This window comes from Desmodus rotundus, chromosome 11 (genome assembly GCF_022682495.2).
Source record: "Desmodus rotundus isolate HL8 chromosome 11, HLdesRot8A.1, whole genome shotgun sequence".
Lineage (NCBI taxonomy): Eukaryota > Metazoa > Chordata > Mammalia > Chiroptera > Phyllostomidae > Desmodus > Desmodus rotundus.
This window is the reverse complement of record NC_071397.1, coordinates 3491056-3515529: the sequence shown is the minus strand read 5'-3', so window position 1 is coordinate 3515529 and position 24474 is coordinate 3491056. Positions and strand designations below refer to the sequence as shown.

General features: G+C 58.7%; 1 protein-coding gene across 5 annotated transcripts; it reads left to right on the top strand.

The window, feature by feature from the left end:
- Window positions 1–1939: 1939 nt before the first annotated feature.
- On the top strand, window positions 1940–21371 carry TEAD3 (TEA domain transcription factor 3). 5 transcript variants are annotated; one of them, XM_071219667.1, is made up of 13 exons: window positions 1940–3593; window positions 8998–9249; window positions 11153–11217; window positions 14801–14863; window positions 15867–15878; window positions 16488–16625; window positions 16736–16785; window positions 17374–17435; window positions 18284–18387; window positions 18564–18737; window positions 18941–19081; window positions 19174–19326; window positions 19514–21371. In XM_071219667.1, the coding sequence occupies exons 1-13, from the start codon at window positions 3368–3370 to the stop codon at window positions 19625–19627; spliced, it is 1554 nt and encodes a 517-aa protein (XP_071075768.1). In that variant the 5' UTR covers window positions 1940–3367; the 3' UTR covers window positions 19628–21371. The 5 variants fall into 5 exon arrangements, with proteins under 5 accessions (XP_071075768.1, XP_053769564.1, XP_053769565.1 ...); XM_053913589.2 differs by having other exon boundaries at window positions 1941–3593; window positions 18254–18387; window positions 19514–21370; XM_045192990.3 differs by lacking the exon at window positions 1940–3593 and adding an exon at window positions 8119–8299 and having other exon boundaries at window positions 18254–18387; window positions 19514–21370.
- The last annotated feature ends 3103 nt before the right edge of the window (window positions 21372–24474 follow it).

Genomic DNA, 24474 nt, shown 5'->3' with positions numbered 1-24474 from the left:
CCGCTCGCTCCCTCCTCCGCGCTCGGCGCCTCCCGCTCCAGCCCGGCTCATTCCGCACATTCCGGCCAGCCCCCTCCCCACGACCCCCCTTCCCCGGCCCCCCTCTCCGCTCCCTCGGGCCCGGCGGAGCGGCCCGGCCGGAGCGCCCCAGCAAGCTTGGACCAGGTAAGCCGGGCGGACACCACCAGGAGGCCCCGCTGGGGTAGTGGTTTGGTTGGTTGCTTGGTTGGTTGGGGAATCGGGGGAGGGGGGTACTCGAGGGAGGCTGGCTCCCCGAACTATTGTCCAGCCTTAGACGGACCCCCAGATCTGGGTGCCGGAAAGTTTAGGGGGAAGGGGGGGAGCTCTCCGGGAAGCCCCGCCCACCCCTATCACCCGCAGCGACCCGGACGAGTCGGTTCGGGGAGGTAGGGGAGCCGGGAGATCGCCCCCGGTGCCACCGGCTGTCCCAGCGTCCCTCTTTGGGGTGTCAGGGCAAGGGACTAGGGGCTACACGGTTGGAAGGGCTGCCACGGAGGCGCTCGTACCCAGGGCGCCCAGTCCCGGGCCTCGCCGCCCTTTGGACTCCAGGCTCGCGCTCTCCCAGAGCCCGCCCGGCGCCAGCTTCACGCAGGCCTCTCGGGCCGCGGGCCCGGCTTCCCGGCGCTCGCTCGGCTCGTGCGCGCGGGGTCCGCGGCGGCGCTAGGTTGTGGAAGGTGCTGGGAGCAAAGCCGCGCGCCCTGGATGTGTGCCCCCTGAGACGCAGGGGCTTATGTTCCCTCCAGTTCTGCCGCCAGTGTTGGGGCGGAGGTTCAGAGTTCCTGCCCTGAGCGCTGGGAGCCTCGCCTCAGAGGTGGCTGGATTTGGGGCCTTGTCTTAGCCACACTTCCTCTGAACCCTTGTTTAGACTTTAGATTTGAAGGCGGATTGTCCTGACCCCCATCACCACCATCACCACCATCACCACTTCTGCCATGCCCTTTATTGCTGCGCGAGGAGGGAAGGCTGGGACTGCCTCTCTGCGTCTGACTTCCAGCCTAGCCAGGCACTGACGTTGAAACCCCACTCTGTCACCTTTTCTAGGAGAGGGGCCCTGATCCAGGGCTGAGAGATTCTTTCTGGACAAGTGAGAATGAGGGCCTGGGGGAGGGCTTCTCAGGGCCACCTCCCTCTGTCTTCCCTCTTTCCAGCTGGAGGCAGAACCAGCTCAGGCCTAGACTTGTAGCCCAGGAGATCAGGGGATAGGGGTGAGGGCCGGACACAGCCCTGAGGGGCTGGTGCCCTGTGGTGGCGGTGTCCTGTCTTCTGCGGCCTGGTTCTGCATTCTCATGTTCCACTCCAGGGCAGACACCGCCTTGCCGGAATGCTGGGGGCAGCCTGGGGCAAAGAGGGAAATCCAGAGCCCCCCAAAGTTGGAGATTTGGGAGAATTATGTCGTGCTCTCCTCCAGAGTTTTGTAGTTCCTTTTCCCAGGGATGTCAGTCACCCCAGGGCATTCTGTGGACGTCTGTGTCCCCGCTCACTCTGTGGGCAGGGATGGACAGATGTATCTTCTCGGAACTAGGGTTCTGGTGAGGGTGACTTCCTGGGTCCTGGGTGCCCCCTCAGAGAGAGGCTGGGAGCCAGTGGGAGTCCAACTTCTTGGGCCTTCCCCTAGCCCCCTAGGGAGGGAGCAATAATTAATATTCATTAGTGCATTTGGTCTGGAGAATGACTGACTAGGATGGTCAGTAATTGGCAGGACCAGGCTGTGTATGTGTGTCTGACTGTCTGTCTGTCCCTGACCCTGCTCCTGCCCTCACTCTAAGAATGTACCAGAACCTGATACATTCTGCCAATTGAGGAAATAGTAAAGCTGGAAAGAAACACCTCAACGGAGGAGGTCAAGAAATTAGGTATCTGCTCCCAGTTGGACTTTTTAAAAAGATTTTATTTATTTATATTTAGAGAGGGGGGAGAGAAACATTGATGTGTGAGAGATACATCAACCAGTTGCCTCGCACATGCCCCCAACTAGGGACCAGGCCTGCAACCCAGGCATGTGCCCTGACTGGGAATCGAACCGGCGACCTTTCAGTTCACAGGCCAGCACACCATCCACTAAGCTACACCAGCCAGAGCCCAGCTAGACTTTAACCAGCTGTATCATCTTGGTGGGCCTCTTTGGGCCTCAGTTTCCCGGCTTAGAAGAAGTGACTTCTCAGGTCACTTTTCTCCCAGACCCTCCTGGAGTCTCTGTCTCTAATCAGCCAGCCTTCCTTTCCCTCGCATTATGGACCCTGGACCTTGGGGGTTCTGGAGAGGTGAGTGGGTGACCCAGTGGTCTAAGGAAGAAGGTGAGGACAAATGAGGAGGTGACAGAGGAGTAGCTGAACTGGGTGAGCATGGCTAAAAGAAGTTGCAGGCAGCAGGGGCCGAGGGACAGGGAGGCCAGGTGCAGCTGGGGGAACTTGCCCTCTGAAGTGGCCGTGTGGTCTGGTAAGGCTGGTTGTGATGGTTGGTGGGCCCCTCTGCCTTAGTCCCGGGCCCCTCTAGGGGCTCGATGTCAAGCTGGAGGGGTAACGAAACTCTCGGTCCTGCCCATCTCCTCGCTCACGGAGCGGAGGGGAGCAGAGGCTTTGGCTCCCAGTGAGGAGGGTGGGGAAGGGTGCTGGTCATGCCAGGCCCCAGGGGACTGGGGGACCTTGAAGACTCTAAATACTGCAGCTTTCTGTGGAGATGGCTTGGAGGTCACACTGTCTTCTTCCCACATGGAAGCTGCAGAAGCTGTGAGGTCCCAGAGGTGGCCTTGAGGACCCAAGTCTCCGTGGACCTCTGGGGCAGCCCTGGGGCCATGGCAGAAGCCTCTCTGGGCAGAGCTGGAGCAGAGGTCAGCAGATGACCTCGGCCCTGTCCCCGTGGTCTTGCCCTGCCCTGCCCTCCGTCCTGGTGTTGTGCCAGCCTAGGGTTGTCTGCAGAAGAGGGGCCGCCCCTCCCAGGAGGACATTGAATGGGAGAGGGCTCTACCTGTCCCCTCGGGGTCCCACAGGAGGCTGCACTCAGGGGCCCAAGGGCCAGAGAAGCCTACCACTGCGGATCCTGAAGCCCCGGCCCCTGAGGTTTCCTAGAGAGCTGATTGTTTCCTGTGCGCCCGGCCAGGCCTGGGAGGACAGGAAGTGACTGAGGGAAACGGGAGTGCAACTGTGTGTGACGCTGGAAGTGTGTGAGAGAAACGGAGTGGGTCCTCCCGTGTGGGCGAGTCTGCCTGTGGGGTGGGTGTCGGTGTGAGGGAACCAGGCAAAACCAGTTTGTGTGTGTGACTGCATGGGAGGCCGGACAGACGCACGAGAGAAACTGTACGTGGCCTTGTGACCTTGCAACACGCATGTGTGACGGAGGCACGGCGTGAATGGTGTTCTTAGTGTGTGGCTGTGAGTGCCATCACACGGGGCCCGTTTGTGGAAGGAACTGTCAGCCTGGCCGTGGGCGCGAGCCGAGTCTGCTGCCGGGTGGGATTGTGACGCCGCGAGCACGCGAGGGGCACGGTGACTGTCGGGTGCTGGGTGTGTCAGCAGGCCGGGCAACATTCTCTGCGACGACTGCTTGTCACGCTGCATGTGCGAAAAGCATCAGGGGTGGTCTCAGGGTTATAGATACTCTGGTGGACTGTGTGTGACTACGTGACCCTGTGCATCACATGCACGGGTCTGTGTGTGTGTGTGTGTGAGGGGAAACTACCGGGACATGGCGGACACTGTGGGCGCGCTGGGCGTGGAGGTGGGTGCGCAGGTGAGACCGAGCACTGGGGAGAAGCTGCTTGTGCACTGCTGCGTGGGAGAGGAGCCGGGGTGCCACTGAGACTGAGTCTGTGCGTGGTCGCTCTCTGGGACGTTGCGGGGCTGCGGGACGCGTGGACGACACCCTGCAGGGCTGCTCCGGACGTGGCGCTGGAGGCCGCGTGGCAGCCGGGGGCCTGCGAGGCCGATGTGCGTGGCGTCTGTGTGGAGGACCATCAAACAGCGGTTAAAAACAAGAAGGAATGCACGTAATGCCGCTGAATTGCACACTGAAAAATAGTTAAAATCGTAAATGTTATGTTATACGTATTTTATCACAATATGTTGTTGGTTTTTTTTTTACATCAGAAAGGAGGAGATGCAGGCAGCAGCGAAGGCGCAGGGCAGTGTGGACGTGTGTAAGAAAAGCCTGTGTTCGTAGGCGGCACTGGGCGCGCACAGTCAGGCGATTGATGGGGTGACTGGTGGCAGCTGGGGGGTGACTCAGGGCACAGGGGGCCTGGGTGCAGGCAGGCTGAGGTGGCGCACACTGACATGTGAATTGAGAGCTGTGGAACCATTTCCCAAGTTCCCCTTCAGCTTATCTCTGTTTCCCCTGGACTTGAACACCGGGCCTTGGCTGGAGTGGGACGAGACCAGACAGGACAGGACAGAACCTCAGGGTGGGGAGAAGGGAGGAACCGGCACCGGCCCCTTTTCTCTGCAGGCAGTTTGAGGGCTCTGAGTCTCTACCCTCCCCCTGCTGGCGGGGGGCGGGGGGGGGGGCGGGGAGCGCTGGCAGTGAGGAGCAGCTTTGAAGAAGCAAGCTTCGGGGGTCTCCCCCAGGCCCTCTGCTCCCCGAGAAGCCCATGCCCTGTGTAGTGGGGCGGTGGGTGGGGTGCACAGAGTTTTGATTCCCAAATTGGAAGCACATTAATAAGTAGGGGAGAGGGGAGGAGGCCCCCCACCTCCCTCCCAACTGGCTCTGAAAATTGCTTCCTCCTGTAAAAATCCTGACCTCTCTCCAGGGAAGAGGGTACTCCCTCCCCAGCCGGGCAGGGGGTAGCCACTTGGCAGGGTCCCTCAGGGGTCGCTGGACAGAAGCTGGGGGAGGCAGGCGCCATCCCCACCTCTCCCCACTCTCAGGTCCCACCCAAAGGATCGCCACTTCTAGGGTGGGAGGCGGCGGCAGCTGGAGAACAGCTGGCCTCTCTGTGGGGTGGGTGGGGAGAAAGGGAGGAAGGCAGAAGGTGGGGAGGCTTGCTTAGCCCTCAGCAACTGCCCTCCCCACCCTCACCCTCCTGGCCTGGCCGACCAGCCCAGCCCGGCCCAGGTTCGGGGCAGGATTTGGGATGGAACCACGGATTTCACTAACCTTCCCACGCTTTGACGGGCTGGGGGTCCCTGCAAGAGTGGACAGCTGCTGGCTGCTAGACCAAGTAGGGTCGCCAGGCTCAGTTTGTCCTCCCAGTGGGGCTGGTACAGGAGGAGGGATTAAGAGTTGAGGGGGGGAACACCTGCCTGGACTTGCCTCGTCTGCATTCCCCACCCACCAGGGTAGAGGCTCTGGGGGAGCCCATGCTTCAGGCCTGTCCCCCAACCTTGAAAGGGAGGGTGGTCTGGAGGCTGCTGCTGTAGGTAGGGTGGTGATGGAGGGTGCCTGGGGGGCAGGAGGCCTGGAGCCTCTGCAGCAGCCCCAGCTCTGGCCTCCATCCCTGGAGCTGTCCAGCCAGTTATTCCAGCAGGCCTGGCCCCAGGGTGGGGAGTGGACAGCAAGGTGCCCCTTATCCCCCCAGGGCCCCAAAGCCTGCTCACCCAGCCTCCTAGCTCCCATCCCTTCCACCACCCAGAGGCACCTTCTGGCTCTGACGCCTGAGGGCTCTGGCTGGTCAGACTGAGGGTAGAGGTAGATGAGGCCACGGAGGTCCAAAGCCTGTTGTAATCCCAGGGCCTCTGCTGAGAGGTCATCCGCGAGGAGGTGGGAGGAGCAGACAGGACAAGAGTGGGATGTCCTGGACATGGCCTAGTGGCTGACCCCAGTCCCCAGCACTGGCTTTCCTTCTTTCTAGGTCCGCCCCGGCCTCTGGGTCCGTCTGTCATTTGTCTCCCCTCTCTCTTTCTCCTTCCTGGCTGCCCTCTTCCTCCTTACAGGGCTGCACCGGAGTGTATTGACCTCTCCCCTTCCCGACCCTTTTAGCCCCTCCTCTCTTTATCCCGCCCTCCAACCCTCCCCCCCAACTGTCTCCCCCTTCTCCCGCAATCTGTCTCAAGCTCCACCCCCTTGCCCCTCACTTGGGTCTTTCTTCCTCTCCCTTCTTGATGTCAAAGCCCAGCGAAGCAGAGGTTCTAGACACCTGGGCAAGCTTCAACAAGGAGCTGGGGGCTGGGGCTGTGGGTGGGGAGCCTGCTGCCCCTCCCGAGCCTCTCTGTGCAGGGGAGATGAGACCCTGCCCTCGCTGGGGCTGCCATCCCAGGGGCCTGACGGCCTCTCACCCCAGGCAGGCCCCTGGGGAGCGCTCCTCCTCCCTCATGCCTGAGTCCCACACGTGCCTCCATCCAGCCTTGCAGCTATCTGAGGATCCTGTAGCCTCCTCCCTCACCCCCGGGCTGGGTCCCACAGTTTTGGGGGTCTCAGGAGAGGAGGGTGGGCACACACGAGTCTCTGTCCTCATTCCACAGCAGTAGCTCTGGGAAGACCAGGGCAGCCAGTCGGGACCCCTGCGGCTGGCCCCCTCCTGAGCGTGCAGGAAGACGGGACCCCAGTGCAGTCCCCAGCCTGGTGCAGTTGCCTGCCCATGGGCATGCCTCAGCCTGGAGGTACACATGTTCTGTGTGGGCGCCACCCAGGCGCCCACAGAACACACCTGCACGCATGTGCTCCTGTGCATGGCTGCGCGGTGTAGGGGCCACCTGTGCACCCCTGTGTTGGTGAGTCTGCCCACGCGAGTGTTCCCACACGGTGGGTCTTGCAAGTGCCTGTGAGCCAGCAGAAGGGACCGACGGTGGTCCTTCTCTCCTTGACTGTCCTTGTGGCCACCCCCTGGCTCCCCTCCCCCTCACCAGCTGCCAGCGGTCCCAGCCAGGGGCTGCCCCGCCCCCCCAGTCTGTCCCGGCCCCCAAGTGCTGCTGTGTTCGCCATATTTGGCCACAGTGCTCCTGCGGGGGGCGGGGCGGGGCTGACATCACCCCGAGAAGGGGGGCCACCGCCTGGAAGAGGGGAGGCGGACAGGGACTTGGGGGAGGCAGGAAAGTTGCTTTGAAAGTTGGCTGCCAGGGCCCCCATGCACTGGGCCTCCACTGCTCTGAGGGTGCCCACAGGGAAGGGTTTGGGGGGAAATGGGTTGCAGACTCTGTTGGGAGGGCTCTTAGCGCACTGAAGCCCCTCTTCTGCCTCCCCTCTGACAGCTCGGGGGGAGGGGGGAGGCCCTGTATCCCAATGTCTTCAGTATAGGAGTCTCTGGGGCCCTCAGAGTCCCTCACATTCCAAGAACTTGGCCTTGGGAGTGGAGGAGAGGGTGGTGATGGGGTGAGAGGCCAGCGGGAGTAGAGGAGCGTGGCCACTGCCTAGTCTGGAGCATGGCTTCCTCTCGGCCTGGCTGCCATCCGGCATGGGAGAGAGGTTCCCGCTGGTCTTGGAGGCCTCACTGAAAGGGCTACAGCAGGGTTGGGGTCTTGAAGTTGTTCCAGCCGCTAGGGCTGAGGGGGACCCCGCGGTCTGGATCCCACTGGACACATTTAGGGGGTTGCCATGACAACTTGGCTTCTTTTGTAGTTATAGGTGGTGGAGCTTCTCAGCCCCATCTCCTTGCTTAAAAGACTGAAGCCAGATTGCCTGGGTTCAGAACCCTGCTCTAGCACTTATGAGCTGTGCGTCCTTGAGCAAGTTACTTAACCTCTCTGTTCATTGGTTTCCTCATATGTAAAGTGGGAACAATAATAGTATCTACCCCACTGGTTATTGTGAGAATTAAATGAGTCAGTGTAACATCCCAGGACAGCACCTGCCTTTTGGCTTTCGGAAGCAAACAGGTGTCCCCATAGGGAGACCCTCCACCCACCTGGCAGGACCTGGAATTTATGTCTGAGGGGAAAGAATCCCCCCTGCCCCGGTTTCTGAGGGGTCCCTCACCTTCCTACTCTGCTCTTGCTCGCCCTGGAGCCCAGAGCAAAGTCCCATAGTCTATCCATCTTGGGCTCTGAAGCTCCCAGGACCCTGGTGTATACTGGACATGCAGACTCCACGGCCGGGGGCGGGGGCGGGGGGGGGGGGGTTGGGGCTGCGTGTGTTGGGGGGACTGGCTGGGTGTGGTCTAAATTAACAACCCAGCCTGGGTTTTCAGGGAACTCAGAATTTGCAGAGCCCTGGCCCGTCCACAATGTGGGGCAGGGCGGGGCGGGCATGTGGGTGGTTTACGGGCTGCTGGAGGCGCAGGGGTGCGGGAGCAGGAAGTGGGATGGAAGAGCGGGTGGGGTTGAGCAAGGCTGTTGGCCGGGCACCTTCTCAGCTGCTCCCTTGCCAGCCGGCGTCTCTCTCTTGCGATTCCTGGGGCACTTCCTGCCTCACAGTTAGGTTCCTTGGCAGGGCTCTCGAGAGTTATCTTTTGGGGAAGGCAGAACCTCACCCTTCCTTGGTCTGATCCCATGGCAGGCCCTCAGCAGGGCTGTTCTGACGCTGGGGGAAGAAGGGTGGGGGCTCCGTGGCTGGGGACCCCGATAACAGGGAGGAGGCGCTGGCAGAGGGAGCCGGGGAGTCCCTCTGAGAGCTCCAGACTCGCAGGACCCTAGGTCCTCCTTTCCCTGCTCAGCGCACTGCCTTTGACAGCTGCGTGGCCTTGTGAGCCTGCTTTCCTCACCTGAATGATGGGCATCACTCCTTGCCCTCCCTGCCTTAGGTCCTGAATGAGTATGAAAGTGCCTTTCCCCCATGGAAGCGCTGTGCAGATACGAGCTTCTGATTTATTTTTATTGCTGTTGCCGCCGATCGCCACCAGCACCGTGTTCTGAGTGTTCTGAGTGTTCTGAGTCAGGTGCTGTCAGGGCCCCATTGAGTGCTAACCCCCACACCCTCCGAGGAAGGGAGACCCCTTCCTCGTTTCGCAGGACCACGGGTCGAGCAGGGGAAGTAATTCACCCAAGGTCACACGGCACTGAATAAGCAGGACCTCTGGTCACGTCCACCTTGGCCAGAGCACCTGCCCCTGGGTGGGAGATTGCTGTGACCTCGGAGGACCCTGGCCCTCACCCCTCTGTGTCTGCCCCCCAGGCTCAGGCTGCCCGGTGGGCTCAGGCCCAGAGCCCAGAGTAACCAGCACAATAGCGTCCAACAGCTGGAACGCCAGCAGCAGCCCCGGGGAGGCCCGGGAAGATGGGCCCGAGGGCCTGGACAAGGGGCTGGACAACGATGCAGAGGGGGTGTGGAGCCCGGACATCGAGCAGAGCTTCCAGGAGGCCCTGGCCATCTACCCACCCTGCGGCCGCCGCAAAATCATCCTGTCGGACGAGGGCAAGATGTACGGTGCGTGTGGGGAGACCCAGGGACCCTGGACAGGACTGGGGGAGGCAGCTTGGCCCTCTCCGCCCCTCCCCCTGCTCTCTGTCCCCTCACCCAACCGGTTTGGCCAAGTCCTAAGGCTGCCAGCCCGCCACGGGCCGTGGGCGAGTCTGGGCGTGCAAGCCAGTGTGTCTGGGTCCTCCTCATAAACAAGCCAGGCCTGCTCCTCCACCGCAGCCAGGCCCACACCTCGGCTCCCCCTTCTGCTTCTCTCCCTACTGCTGGTCTGGAGGTTTCGGGTTGACTCAGTGGGCCCAGGAAACTGGGACAGTCCAGTGTGCTCCAGGCTAGGCCTGGGAGAGGGTCCCTCCCCTGGGAGGGCGTGGGGAGTCCGGGGGGTAACACTGGGGCAGGAGTCCCAGCGCAGAGCAGGCCATGGCAGGGGAGGTCTGCAGGGTGGTGGGAGGCCCACCGGGGCAAGGGCCGACGTTTGGGAAGAGGGCTGGAGAGATTCGTTCATTCCTCAGACGACCTCCCAAGTCCCTCCTTCTCTGGCCCCTCTGTTTGCCACCTGGCCCACCCCCTGCCTCTAGAAGGGAGTGCCCTCTCTTGTCCAGCGCTGAGAGGGCTCTCCCAGAGCTGCATTTTTGGGATAGCTCAACCCTTCTCAGCCTGGCTCTTTGCCAGCTCCCTCCAACCCTCCCTGACAGCCCATGGCTGAGTGAGGCAGGCCCTCAGCCTGTCCCCTCCCGGCATCCAGTTCCATGGTGGCGCAGGCAGGAGGCAACTGGGCCAGTGCTAAGGGCTGCCCCCTGCCGCCTGCCCCACCCACTTGCCACGCCCACCCCCAGCACCAGGGTGCTGTGCGCGGGGCAGACAGATGTTCCAGGGCACCTTCCACAGGGCAAGGGCTGCCTGGCCCCACGGCCACCTCCCAGATGGCTGGGGCAGCCCCACGGGTATTTTTAGACGGGGTGGAGGGAGTGGGGTGGAGAGGGGCAGGCAGGAAGGGAGGAGCAGTGGGGCCGGTTGTGTCATCAAAGAAGAATTTGGAGAATGTGGCCATTCTGGGGAGGCTGTGAGGTTAGGGGGCAGGGGGCCTGGATTTGGGGGGTAGGAAGCACACACCCTGAGGATGCTGACTCCCGCTCAGTATCCCAAGCACCCCTGCCCCAGGGCCAAGCCCAGGGCCCTGGGCAGTTTCTGGGCCGTCAGAGGGTCCATGGTGCTGAGCAGTCCCCCCACCCCACGGCTGACAGGCAGTGGGGCTCTCTCACAGGGCAGGAAAGACACCCCGGCAACCGGTGACACAGGGCTAACAGGCTCAAGGGCACAGTGACATGCTCAGTGACACATCCTGACAGACTCAGTGTAGGGGGTGTGTTGGGGAACATCCAGTCCTTCCTGCCTGTTTTACCAGAGAAGGAAGGGGACCTGCCCAGGGTCTGCAAGCACAGCTGGGACGGTTCCCAGTCCAGAGCTCTTTCACACACGGCAGCATTCGCCAAGACATGGACAGGCCCCTCGCACAGCACTGCATAGCCTTGAGAGATCAGCAGGAGGCGACAAGCCTGGGGGAGGGAAGCACTGCTGGGGGCCCCGGAGTGAGGGGCCCAGCTGTCCTGCTGCCCTTGGGCCACACCTGCCCCTGTCTGTCTACAGGAAAACCTGTCCAGGCCGCCTGACTGCCTGACATTGTTCCACCTCCCTCCTCCTCTGCTGCCCCTACCCTCCCCGCCCTGCCCCCACCCCACCCCACCGGGTAGTCCCCAGGTCCTGGAGGCAGTGGGGGCAGCAAGCAACAGGGACTTCCTGCCTTGCTTGTGCCTCGAGGAGGGGGAGCCTGGAGTGCAGAGGGTGGGGAGGGACCTGGTGTGGGTTCCAGCCTCCAGCACCAGCTCCTCATCTTCCCCTCACCTCAATCTAGGTCGGAATGAGTTGATCGCACGCTATATTAAATTGAGGACCGGAAAGACTCGGACAAGAAAGCAGGTAAAGAGGCTACTGATGTTGTGGCCCCTCTGCCCGCACACACTCTCCCAGCCCCTTCCTGTCCCCACCTATCATCATACTGCCCTGCTCACCTCCCAGGAGCTGCCTTCCCCGGCCCCGCCCCATCCCTCCTTGTGACTCCACACCCCTCAAGCTGCTTCGTCTCTCTGACCACCCACCACCCCACCCAGGACCTTCGGTTCAGTGACCACAGATAAGCCCCACTGGGCAGCTGCGGCAGCTGCCTGGTCCCTGGCCAGTCACCGAGACAGACAGGTGGACGGACGAGCGCAGAGCCAGGCGGCGCAGCTGAGATAGCATTGCGCGCTAGCTGGCAGACCAGCACCTAACCCGGCCCAGGCAGGGGGCGGGGGGAGGGAGAGCTAGGAAGGCTTCCTGAAGGAGGGGACACGCAAGATGCATTTTTAAGAAGGAGTAGGATTTAGCCAGACAGAAAAAAGGTAGAGGATTCTTCGAGGCTGAGGAAGTTGGATATACAAATAATAATTGTGACTCCATATAGAGTTAACTTGATATTAATTTATTCGGTCAACAAATAAATTGGTCACAGCAACCATACGAGGTAGGTACAGTAATGATCTTCACTTTACAGATGAGGAAACCAAAGAAGTCTGAGTAACTTCCTCAGGGGTGCTTGGCTGGTAGGTGGTGGATCTGGGAATCAGCGCACTAGGCAGGAAAGAGCCTTCCGTCCGAGTGTGGGGTGAGGTGGGGTGGGGTGGGAAGGAGAGAAAGAGCTGAGGGCCAGTGGGGAGAGATTCAGCTGGAGGCCTGAAGGACAGGTTTCTCCTGGGGACAGCGGGGGGCCGTGGTGGCAGGTGGCAGGAATGTTGGCAATGGGTTAGAGGCAGGCACTGAGGTCAACAGCAGTGGTGGCCTGGGTAGTGGCCATGGTGAGGGCGGTGGGTGACTTGAGAGATGATTGGGTGGCTGGCCGTCCAGGCACGGTGAGTGGCCATGGTGAGTGGCAGGGCGCTGACGGAAAACCTGAAGGGAGTTGCTGGGTGCGTGGCAGGCTGGAGGCAGGTGTCTGGAGGAGTGGAGGCCTCCGCTGACCCTCAGCCCTCCCACCGCCCTGGGGTCTGGATGGTGTTTGGACCTTGTATCCACTTCCCCGCCCCCCCGTGGGCATATGACAGGCCTGACCCGTCCTACCCAAGGTGTCAAAGGAAGATTGTGAGTCCACCCACCCACTGAGGGAGGCGGGACTTGGCCTCGTTTGTTCAGGCATTGAGGAACCACTGCCCACGGCCAGCTCACATGGCACCGCATGTATTTATTTATTTATTTAGCATAGTATTGAGCTGCCACGAAGTCCCAGGCACTAGGGATGCAGCAGGGAACCAGACGGCCAAGGGCCCTGTTCCCTGGAGGCTGGGACCCCAGGAGGAGCGCTGACCAGTCGGACCCCTGGGTTTCAATACCTGCTCCCTAGTGCTTCACCTCCAGCCTCTGTCCTTCAGCCATTAAGTTAGCTAAGGCACTTCGGGCAGAGGAGGCTCTGTTCAAGAATTTGCCGCTGCTGTTGCTGTTACTATGTCTGTCAGTGTAAACAGAAGGCCGTCAGACGCAAGAGCAGGCACTGGCTCAGCGTGTCTGCTTCACCCAGAAGATGTGTTAGAGGAACCATTGGCCTGAGGCCCAGGGAGGGTAGCAGAGCCTCTTCATTCCGGGCTCAGCAGTAAACCTGCTCCTGGCCAGGTATCCTCTGAAGGCTGGCCGGTCAATGAGGTTTTATTTTAATTATAAAATAAAATTATAAAATAATTATAAATAAAACCAGCCCTGGCTGGTGTGGCTCGGTGGATTGAGCGCCAGCCAGCGAACCAAAGGTCGCTGGTTCGATTCCCAGTCAGGGCACATGCCTTGGTTGCAGGCCAGGTCCCCAGTAGGGGGCGCACAAGAGGCAACCACACATTGATGTTTCCCTCTCTTTCTCTCTCCCTCTCTCTAAAAATAAATAAAATCTTTTTTAAAAATTAAATTAATTAATTAATAATTAAAATCAGCTGTCAGCAAGCTCAGAATTTTTAAAACCTCTGACCTTTGTCACTTTGCACGGATGGCACTCCTCTTACTACCTCCTTAGAAGGGGACCCATCCTATGCCTGTGAGAACAAGGCATGTCTTTATGTGTCTCAGGGAGCAGACAGCTAACAGCAAGGTCGTTTTGTTTTTTTGGTTTAAAAAAATACAACTTTAGTTATTTTTACATATATTTACAGTAATTAATAGCAAGTACAATGACTTCATATTGGAAAAAGGTGGCTGAATGTGACATTAGGGTTGCGCCCTATGTGACTTTCAGTGTCACCGAGTTGAGCATTTGCGGATGGTTCTCTGTGCTAGGGTCCGAAAGAGTCCGGCTGGCATAGCTCGTTGGCGAAGCAGGCGGGCTCTGAAGTCAGACCACCGGGTTCAGTGCCCTGCTCTAGCCTCCAGCTGTGTGACCTCCAATAGGCGGCCTCTCCTGCCTGTGCTTTGGTGTCGCCTTCTCAGTGTTGCCGTGAAGGGGAGAGGAGCCGGTGGTGCCGGTAAAGTGCTGGCAATGACGGGTGTGCCCAGTGAGCGGCAGTGATCTCGCAGGACCTGTGTCTGACTCCCGCACGGCGTCCCCAAATGAGGCAGCCGAGGGGCTGCCCAGCACCATATACATAGTAACTTTTAGTCTCCGATTAAAAGGGAAAAGGAACCGTTTCTTTGTGGGGGTAAAAACGACTTGGAAAGAAAGCCAATAGCAGTTGCGGGTAACGAAGGGTGCAGTAGCTGGGAGGAGCCAGCCACGTGTCCTTTGTATTTCAGGCGGAAACAGTGGCCTTTAGGCTCTCTGAGGCTCCAGGTCAGATCCTCGGCAGTGTCGAGGGTCTGTCGTGCAAGCCAGTGGCACACACACCCTGACTGTGATTAGCTCAGGTTTGCCGGGGAGGAGGTGCTGCAGAAAAAATGTAATGAAGAGCACCTACTGTGTGTGTTCGTGTTTACTGCCACTTACTAGTCCAAGGTGAAAGGAGGCACGTTGGGGGAAGAAGCTGCATGAGCAAAGCTTCTGGTGGCCTGGTTTGCAGGCCCAAGCTGTTGGGGTGACAGGAAGGCGTAGGCAATGGGACGGGGCAGAGCGTTCGTAGCAGATACGGCCTGACGTATGATCTAATGGCCATTGCCAGCCACCATGATGCCAGTTAGAAAGAGCTGTCTCCTCGGAGGGTACCAGTGAGAAAACGTCACCCCTTCGGGGAAAACTAAAAAGATGCTCATACTCTTCCTCTGGGTTAGATGCAGTCCGACCCCAGGGCTCGTCGCATGGCCAGCAGAGCTTGGCCTGAGGGTAAGCTCTCGCTGGGCCGGTGCTCGGGTGCACAACCTGCGTTCCTCGAGTGGTGGTCCTGGAAGCCTCTGTAGGCTCGAGATCCAAACAGGGCTGCCCACGGGGGCCCCAGAGTTCCCCCCACTCACATTTGTTCCCAGAGACGAGGGCTGGGGCGCTCCTTGCCCGTGGCCGCCCGTGCTGTGCCTCCTCACTGTCTGTGTTTTCCTCTCTGGCTGGGCGCGGGGCGGCCCCTAGGTGTCCAGCCACATTCAGGTTCTAGCCCGGAAGAAGGTGCGGGAGTACCAGGTCGGCATCAAGGTATGTTGGGTGCCTGACCGGGGCCTCCAGCCCCTCCTTGGCCCCTTGTGCTCGGTGCCTCCACTGCTATCTCTGCAAGGCTCAGGCCTGGCCTTGGCCGGCTCTCCGGCCCCGCTGTGCCTCTGTTCTGGCTGAAGCTCTGTTCTTGCCTCTTTTCCCACTTCTTCTGCTCTTTTTCTTTCTCTCTCTCTCTCTCTACACAGGTCTCTAGCCACTTGCAGGTTCTAGCCAGGCGGAAATCTCGGGAGATTCAGTCCAAGCTGAAGGTATGGGGTCCCTTGCCACTTGGCCCGGCCCTGCCCAGGCCTGTTGCAGCTCTCTGACCCCAGGTCAGGGTGGGCAGGGGCTGAGGAGCTATTGGGAGTGAAGGGGTCTCAGAAACACAAGCAGCAGCAAGAAGAGACTGAGCAGGAGCCCACGGGGAGAGGAAGACCGTCAGGGGGCCGCTAAGGCCCACCTCTCTTCTCCATTTTCCTTTTTCTCCTTCCTCCTAACTGCTGCTTGCTGATTGCATGGGAACTCCAGGTGGGCAGGGAGGAGACCCTGGGGGGTACTGGCTGGCAGAGCTATTGTGGTGGGCATGGCTGCCCCTTGCACGGGACACCAATTCCGGCTACTCTGTGCTGGAGGACCCCCATGGCCTGGGCCCCGTAGGAAGGCCCTGTAGGCTGCATCTCCTTCTCTCTGCCCATCACTGCCCAGCGGGATGGGCCTCCCACCGCAGCTCTCCACACCCATAATACAGCTCCAGAGGATGTGCCAGACCCAAGGGGCACCTGTCCTCCGTCATCCTACCCTGTCCAGGGCACTCCCGGTGGGCAGGCCTTCCCCCCGGGGGGCAGTGGGGCAGGGGGAAGATCCACAGCCACCTCTGAGCTTCCCTGGGCTCCTAGGAAGCTGACAGCCAGGTGGGCGTTGAGTGGAGGGAGGTGAAAAGACACGACCCCCACAGTCTGTGCCCTTCATGTGTGCCCTTCTAATGCGTCCTCCCTCTCCTTCACAGGCCATGAACCTGGTAAGTAGCACTGCCCCTCCCCCAGGGGGAGTTGAGGGGAGAGCCCCGATATAGGACTTTCAAATTATGGATTATAAAAGAATTTAACAGGTTTGCAAACAGATTTTTTTTTTTGAATGAAGTATAGTGGCTCTCAAACTTTAGCCTGCATCGGAGTCGCCTGCAGGGCTTGTGAAGGCAGATCCCCGGGCCTCAGCCCCGGAGCTTCTGAGTCAGTAGGTCCGAGCTGGGGCCCGAGCACGTGCATCTCTAACAGGCTCTCAGGTGATGCTGGTGCTATTGGTCCGGGGGCCATACTTTGAGAAGCGATGATGAAAAAGAACAGAAAGTATGACAATGCATGCCACGAATAAGGGGAAATATTTTGGTACATGCTGGGTTATGGACTAACATAAATTTATTTCTTACTCTGGGCTGCAGTTAGAGGGGTGAAGTCCACGTGGGAGGCAGGCCCGCAGAGGGGCGGAGGCTCCCCTTCGCCCACACAGCCGAGCTGGGGCTGTGATGGCCGGGGCTCCCACAACCCTGAGAGCCTGGGAGGGGGCCCTCAGGTAAGGTTGGTCCTGCCTCTGGCCTGGCCCAGGCCTCACAGCACCCTCCCCTCCCTAGGACCAAGTCTCCAAGGACAAAGCCCTCCAGAGCATGGCATCCATGTCCTCTGCCCAGATTGTCTCCGCCAGCGTCCTACAGAACAAGTTCAGCCCACCCTCCCCTCTGCCCCAGGCCGTCTTCTCCACCTCCTCACGGGTACGGGGGTCCTGGGAGCTGGGGCTGGGGCGAGGGACTGCCTACAGGGCCGGGCTGCGGCGAGGGTCATGGATACTGAAGGGCCCCTGGGCTTTGTCCCATCTCTGCAGTTCTGGAGCAGCCCCCCTCTCCTGGGACAGCAGCCTGGACCCTCTCAGGAGTGAGTATTGTGGTGCATCCTCCCGCATCCTCTGCTTTCCCTTGGCAACCACACTAGGCTCCCCCTCCCATCTGGGTCCCGGCAACAGCTGAGCAAAGTGTTAACTCAAAAACAGGATGGAGAGCACCCGTAAGAGAACTCATGCATCTGCCTATTCATTCAAGTGTTGGTTCATTTGTCAACCCACTCATTCCCTTGTCATCCGTCCTGCAATTATCTTTCACTCAGTTAATCTCGGAAGTCATCCCTCGGTCAGCTAGTGAAGTAGTCGAGTGTACTTGGTTCCTTCAGTTCTCAGATGGCTTTCTTCCAGAGACACCCTCTGTCTGAGAGCAGCTCCCCAGGTGGGGCTGAAATGCTATATTAAATGTGCACATCAACCGTGAGAGGCAGCGGGACTTCACAACAGTGAAAATGGGAAGAAAACAAAAGCTTGTGATCTGGCTTGTCGGCATGCATTTCTGGTCCTCTGCAGAAAGGCTGGGTGGCTCCTCCCCATGGGGATCCCCGATGAGACCCCAAGTGACTAGGCCAGATGGAAGGGGGGGAAGGGGTGACCCTCTAACCAGGCTGTGTTCCCGTCTGCAGCATCAAGCCCTTTGCACAGCCAGCCTACCCCATCCAGCCGCCCCTGCCACCGACGCTCAGCAGTAAGTTCCCCGTGAGGCCGCTGCTACCACCACCTGTCCCTCCCTCGGCACCTGCGCCTGCCCAGAAGAGCTGGGCCCCCGCTGTGTGCGTGTGCGTGCACACGCAGGGGGAGGGCAGTGGGTGGCATCTGCAGGGAGGGGCAGGCCAGGACGAGCCCCCTTACCTTATACAGCGTTGGTGCCACAACTCTGCTGCAAGCACACCGCCGACCAACAGTATCGCACTTACAGGCTGTTTGTGCATAAAATTCCTTATAAGGAAATACACCGATGTCCGAACAGAGCTTCACTCTCTCCAGGTGTTGGGATTCCAGATAATTTTTTAAAAATTGTATTTATTTATTCTTAGAGAGGGGGAAGGGAGGGAGAGAAACATCGATTGGTTGCCTCTAGCATGGCCCCAGCCAGGGATCTGGCCGGAAACCCAGGCCTGTGCCCTGACCCAGAATCAAACCAGTGGCCCTTTGGTTTCCAGGCCAGCGCTCAACCCACTGAGCCACAGCAGCCAGGGCGCGATTCCGGATCATTTCAATTTTTCCCGTTTGACCTGTTTGTATTTTCTGTAAGAACACACATGAACAGTGACAAGGGAAAAAATCCACTGGTGTATATGTACTACTGGGGCCACCACGCATAGTCGCGCAGGTTGTCACGCACTGTACAAGGACCCCTGGCCAGGGGGTCACAATGCAGCCTGGGTGCCTGCCCGGAAGGGGCGCCGTTTTCTATTTCGCACAAACGCTCTGCGCAGGCGGGGGCAGGTCTGTAGAAAACCACGCGCGCACACCCATGGCGTTGAGGGTCCGTCTCATCCCCAGGTTACGAGCCCCTGGCCCCGCTCCCCCCAGCTGCTGCCTCTGTGCCCGTGTGGCAGGATCGCACCATCGCCTCCTCCCGGCTGCGGCTCCTCGAGTATTCCGCTTTCATGGAGGTGCAGCGAGACCCTGACACGGTAATGTGTTCAGGGGTGGGGTGAGGCGAGACCCCAGCACGGTGGTCCAAGGCCACTGCTCAGGGTCACCGGGTGGGGAAGCACAGGACAGTTCTGTCTCTGTGCAGCCCCTCCCCCCCACACCCGAGGTCGGTGCGCTTGGGCGCTGGCTGACCCGGGCTGGGCCCTCCCCACAGTACAGCAAACACCTGTTTGTGCACATCGGCCAGACCAACCCCGCCTTCTCCGACCCACCCCTGGAGGCAGTGGATGTGCGTCAGATCTACGACAAGTTCCCTGAGAAAAAGGGTGGACTGAAGGAGCTCTATGAGAAGGGGCCCCCTAATGCTTTCTTCCTCGTCAAGTTCTGGGTGAGCTGCCCTGGCCCCTCCCCGCTTCTAACAGCCCCTCCCCCAGAATGTGCGGTCCACTCGGACCCACGCTACTGACCACCTCTCTCCCCCTGGCCTGTGGCCAGTGCGGAGGTAGGTGCTCGGGCGGGGCTGTGATGTGGCCAAGCAGGAAACCTCCCTATGGCCTCTATCTCCCAACACCACCCCACCCCCTCCTGCAGGCGGACCTCAACAGCACCATCCAGGAGGGCCCGGGAGCCTTCTACGGGGTCAGCTCCCAGTACAGCTCAGCCGATAGCATGACCATCAGTGTCTCCACCAAGGTGTGCTCCTTTGGCAAGCAGGTGGTGGAGAAGGTGGAGGTGAGTGAGGGCCTGGGGGTGGGGGAGGGGGCTGGTGTGAGGGAGGGGGCCGGGAGCAGGCTGGCTTAGTGATGCCTTGGTCTCCTCTGCAGACCGAGTACGCCAGGCTAGAGAACGGCCGCTTCGTGTACCGCATCCACCGCTCGCCCATGTGCGAGTACATGATCAACTTCATCCACAAGCTGAAGCACCTGCCTGAGAAGTACATGATGAACAGTGTCCTGGAGAACTTCACCATCCTGCAGGTGAGGGACATGCAAGGGTTGTGGGGGTCCCGGGAGGGCGCCAGGCACAGGCGCCTGAAAGCGGAGGCGGCCAGACCCATCGTTCAGAGGAAGAGTCTGAGCCGCAGTGGGAAGCAGGGATCTGCTCAGCCCCACACCCCCGGCCCTGTGCTGCCTGACCTCCTGAATCTTCCTGCCCGGCCCCCAGGTGGTCACCAGCCGAGACTCCCAGGAGACCCTGCTTGTCATTGCTTTTGTCTTCGAAGTCTCCACCAGCGAGCACGGGGCCCAGCACCATGTCTACAAGCTCGTCAAAGACTAGGGTGCGCCCCGCCCCCACCACCAGGATTCAGGACAAACATCTTTTTCACACACCTGCCTGGCACGCCTGGGGGGTCCAGGACTGAGGATTCATCTGCCTGCCAGGCCTCAGGACCAGGACCCAGGAGGCCTCCCCGCGTTACCCCAGCGCACACGCTCCCTGCCACTGTTCTGCGCTTTAACTGTGGGAGAAGAGAGGGGAGCTCAGAGGTGGGGCAGCCCAGCTGGGACGCCACGACCATCACCCGGTTCTGCCCAGCCTCAGATGAATGGGAGGACACTTTTGGGCTCAGGTGTATGTGGCCACTGGCCCCTCAGGGGAGTGTGACGGGTGGGTGAGAGAAGAGAGGGGAGGCGGAGCACAGAGGCCAGAAAGGAGTGTGGAGGTGGGGCTGGGCTAAGAAGAGAAGGGCCCATACTCTTTGCACTTGCTGTGTGCCAGGCCCCCGGTGTGCCTGGTGCACCCTCAGACCCTGCGGGGCACGCGTGGGTCTCGGTGTCTCGGATGAGGAACTGTGGGGGTGGTGGGCAGAGCTGGAGTTCTCGCCCAGGGCTGCCTGTCCCCAGAGCCCAGGTTTACACTACCTCCCTGCAGCGCACTGGGCCCAGGGCTGGGGGAGAGACTACACCGAGGGACTGGGGCCAGCTGGGCTGGGGGCCCCGTGGCAGGAGGAGAAGCTGCTTCTGACCAGGCACGAAAGAGGAGCAGCCGATGCTCGGCACATGTTGAGTACCCCCCAAGCCTCCCCGGCCCAGATCCTTTGTCAAGTCCCCTAGCAGCCTTCTGGTGGGGGAAGGCCCCCGGGGGGCAGGCCCAGGCTCAGAAATAGGCCGGAGGGTCATAGAGGAAGGTGGACCTGTGGCCCAGGGACAAGGGCAGCAAAGGCTTTGATGTTTTGTCTTGCCTGAGACTAAGGTTCGGTGAACCCTCAGAGGGTGCCACTGCCTGTGTTCTTCCTCCCCTCGGTCTCCCCGCCTGGAGCAGCAGCCCCCAGACCCAGTTCTGGGACTGAGGGTGAGCCCTGCCTGCTGCCTCTTCCCAACACCCAGGCCCCTCAGCCGCCGGTATTTATGAGTTTCATATGAAGTACTGTGTCCTTCCCTCCCTTACCCCGCCCCGCCCCTCCCTGCTCTGAGCTTCCTGAAGGTCCTCACAGTCTGCATATCGCTCAGGCCACCTCCAAACCCAACCTAGGTTTTATAATGTGTATTATATATTTTTTGTGTATTTTTTAAATCCAGCTGTGATGGGTTATATCATAAATGTGGGGCAGGGCTGGGGCAGGCGCCCTCAAGGCCTGCTCCAAAAAAGAATTAAAGTTATTTGTTTGTGGGTGAGTCGTGTGCCAAACCTCTGGGTTGGAACAGCTTCAGACGGGCGCTCCTAGGTTAGGTCCTGGTGTGGCACCCTGCCCCGTCTTTGCCGGGGCACCGACATTCAGAATAGGTGCGATTCCGGGTCCGTGAAAGCTGTCCAGCTGCGAGCCCCTCCTGCCACGAGCTGAGCAGTGGACTGTGCCCAGAGCTGCCTGAGCTTTTCTGTTGCGTTGTCTCTCTCTTCCTTTTTTTAAAAAAAAAAAAACAGAAAAGCTATTTATTTTACCTTATGACCTAAAATTCAAACTAAAGACCACCTTTGCCATCTTTGTGCTTTGGGGGACCAGTTACTTGGATGGAATAGCTGTTTCTTTAAGTGAAGTGACGTGCCCAAGGTCACACAGCTGCTGCAGTGGGCCCCTGCTAACCCCCCACAGGGGGAAAGAGCCTCAAGGAGGGTGAGTGCGCTCCCAGGTGGATGGTTGCTGGCAGCGGAAGCCAGATTCCACGCTGCTCCCGCCTGCCTGGAAAAGCACACAGCAGGGACCTCAGAGTGGGGGTGGGGGGCAGGGAGACCGTATCCTCAGTGGACATGCATTGTTTGTCCGAAATTCAGACTTAAGTGGGCATCTGTACTTTCCTTATTTATTTATTTTTAAGATTTCGTTTATTTGTTTTTAGGGAGGGGAAAGGAGGAAGAGAGGAAGAGAACCATCAATGTGTGGTTGCCTCTCAACACGCCCCCTACTGAGGACCTGGCCCACTACCCAGGCTTGTGCCCCAATTGGGAATTGAACCAGCGACCCTTTGGTTTGCAGGCTGGCGCTCAATTCACTGAGCCACACCAGCCGGACCAGCATCTGTATTTTCATTTGCTAAATCTGGCAACCCTATGTAGCATCTAAAGTCTTCTAGATCATTCTGGTCCAATCTCCAGCTTTGCAGATAGGAAGCAGGCTGAGGTTACTCTTCTCACTTGGCCTGTCAGTGACAACACCTGGTCTGCCTGACGCCCAATCCAGTGCGCCTGGTATACTACTTAAGTAATCAGGTGGCCATTGTCTTGGTCCACCACATTGGAGGGACTCCAGACTGTCACTAGTAGAGTGGGGAGAGTACCTTGGAGCTCCAGCCAGGTGGAAGGAGGACCTGGAGGCAGAAATCGGTTTATAAAGGACCCACCATGTGCCAGGCCTGGGGCTGGATGCAAAATATAATCTCTGCACTAATAAGTGATTACATCTCTTCTACGCTGGAAGCATCATTGAATGGGGCTTGTTGCCTTCGCTGGTCGCCAGTAATCAGCCTTCAGGCAATGTAGGTCTCATGCAGAAAATTCAAGGAGTGAAATGACCAGCCTCCTCGCTTTCTCTTTTTTCTACCCCCTGCCCCCAACCACAAATGTAACACAAAGTGGGTGATGACTACTTCTGAGGTTCCAAAGTAGGGAAGGAACCAGGGTAAGGGTCTCGTGAGCCCCAAACCCAGGGCTCTCAGGGACCGGCAGTCCTGGCTTTCCTGCCCCTCTGCTTCTGTTCCGCTGTTTCCAGGGAAAGGGGAGGGGTGACGGGTTTTTGTCAACTCCAGTCAAAGCCAGAGCGGGGGGGGGGGGGGGTCATGAGGGTGCTTCATTTCCCTTAGCACAACCGCTGGAAAACTGGGGCCCCCCGGATAACTGAATCCTAAATTCTAACTCAGGTGTACGCTGAGCTTTGGACCATCACACTACAGGCTGGGATTTGATGAAAGTAGCTCAACCCTCATTTGCAACAGAAAGAGCCTGTCCCCCCACGTGTTCTCCATTGTCTTCCCCGGTCCACTGCCTACTTTCCTGCTGGTTGAGGAGCTGTGGGCCTCCCGAGGGCAGCCCGTGTTCCAAACGGCCCCCAGAGCCCAGCTCAGAGCGTTGAGTCAGCGTGTTTAATACGGCTGGTCTGTAAGGACTCTCACCCCAGTACTCAGGGCTCAGATGTATACAGCGGAGTAGGTTTGATTTAAACTCAGATTCAAGTTCCCAAGTAGTTCTAGTTTCCATACTTTTTAAGGATTTATTCCTTGGCTTACTTCAGGCAAGAGGGCGTGATGGGCTTTGTTCTCCCCATTCCTCAGGACACGAACGAGGAGTCCTCCGGATCGCCTCCACTCAGGCTGTGCTGAACCCCACTGACACTTGTGCACCAGGTCCAGCACGTTTATGCCGACGACCACACCGTCACCATTTTAACACTGCTGTGGGAGCACCAAGTGTCTGGCACTGCGCAAAGCACGCAATGCTGTTAGGTTGGGACTCCTGTCTCTCAGGCAGGCACCACCAGCACCCACACTTTCAACCTGAAAACTCGAGTTTCAGGGAAGCAACAGGCTCACAAGGGCTCTGGAATTCAAACTCAGGCAGTTGGGGGAACTATCAGCCCACACAGGTGATCCGTGGCTGGTCGTCTTGCACCCAACCAACCGAGCACCCATGCGAGGTCAGGAGACCTCGGGAACCCTTGGCTCCACTGTGACGTCATTCACCACAGGACCACTGCCCCAGCCGATGTTTCTGGTCTTAGGCTCAGAGGTGGACCGCACGTGGGTGCCCATCAGGGCCCTCAGCGGGGGCCGTCACAGGTGCAGCTGGGGGCCCACCTGTTTTATGCCTTTGCCTCATGGCTCTTTTTAAATTGTGTTCGGTGCTCTATAAGGCGTTTCGTAGTAGAGACAAAGCATGAAACATACACTTGTGAATTACTTGTTACTCTCCCCTAGTCATCAAATTTTCTTACCCTATTTAAGTATTGCCCTTCCCACACCCCTTGATTATAGAACTTCAGAAATTCCCAAATAAAAATCATTTCACTCTAAGGCCAAATTTTACATAAGCTTCCATTTTTACTATACATAAACTTCAATAAAATTGGGCCCTAATTTTATAGCCAGGTTTTCCCCTCCTTAGGTAAGGGAACATCGTTCAAGCCTATTCCACTACTCCTAATGCTTCAACAGACCAGAGAGCGAGGCCTAGCGAGAACCAAAATTCATTGCTCATCTGATTCCGTGTACCTGCCAACTTTGTAAAAGCTTAAATGGCAAAGAAACTGCTCGAGGTCTTTGGTGAGAACCTCGTACAGTTCTTAGTTTTAAAAAGGCCAGACAAATCTTGTTTTGAGAAGGCGCAGCATTTTTCTTTATGCTTTGGATTAGCCTTTTGGCTCTATTCAAATCGGTGGGGCGACCTGATTCCTGTATTTACCAAAGTTAAATGAAGTAGACTCAAGTCAGCTGTTTGCCAGCACAGCAAGCTGCTTTTCCAGTGCAAGTCCCTCCGGTCAGGGAAGAGGGCAGAGCCTGGATATTTCCACAGCCCAATCCCACCCATTACTCCCTTAAAAAAGATCAGCAGGGTCCACGAATTACAACGTTGTATTTTCCTAAAAATATTATGTAATAAAATACTACCTTAAACATAGCGTATTCAGTTTGTGGTCAGGCAAGCGAATATTAGACCAACTTCAGGGTCTGTGGACTGCTCCCGTCGGAAGCATCTAG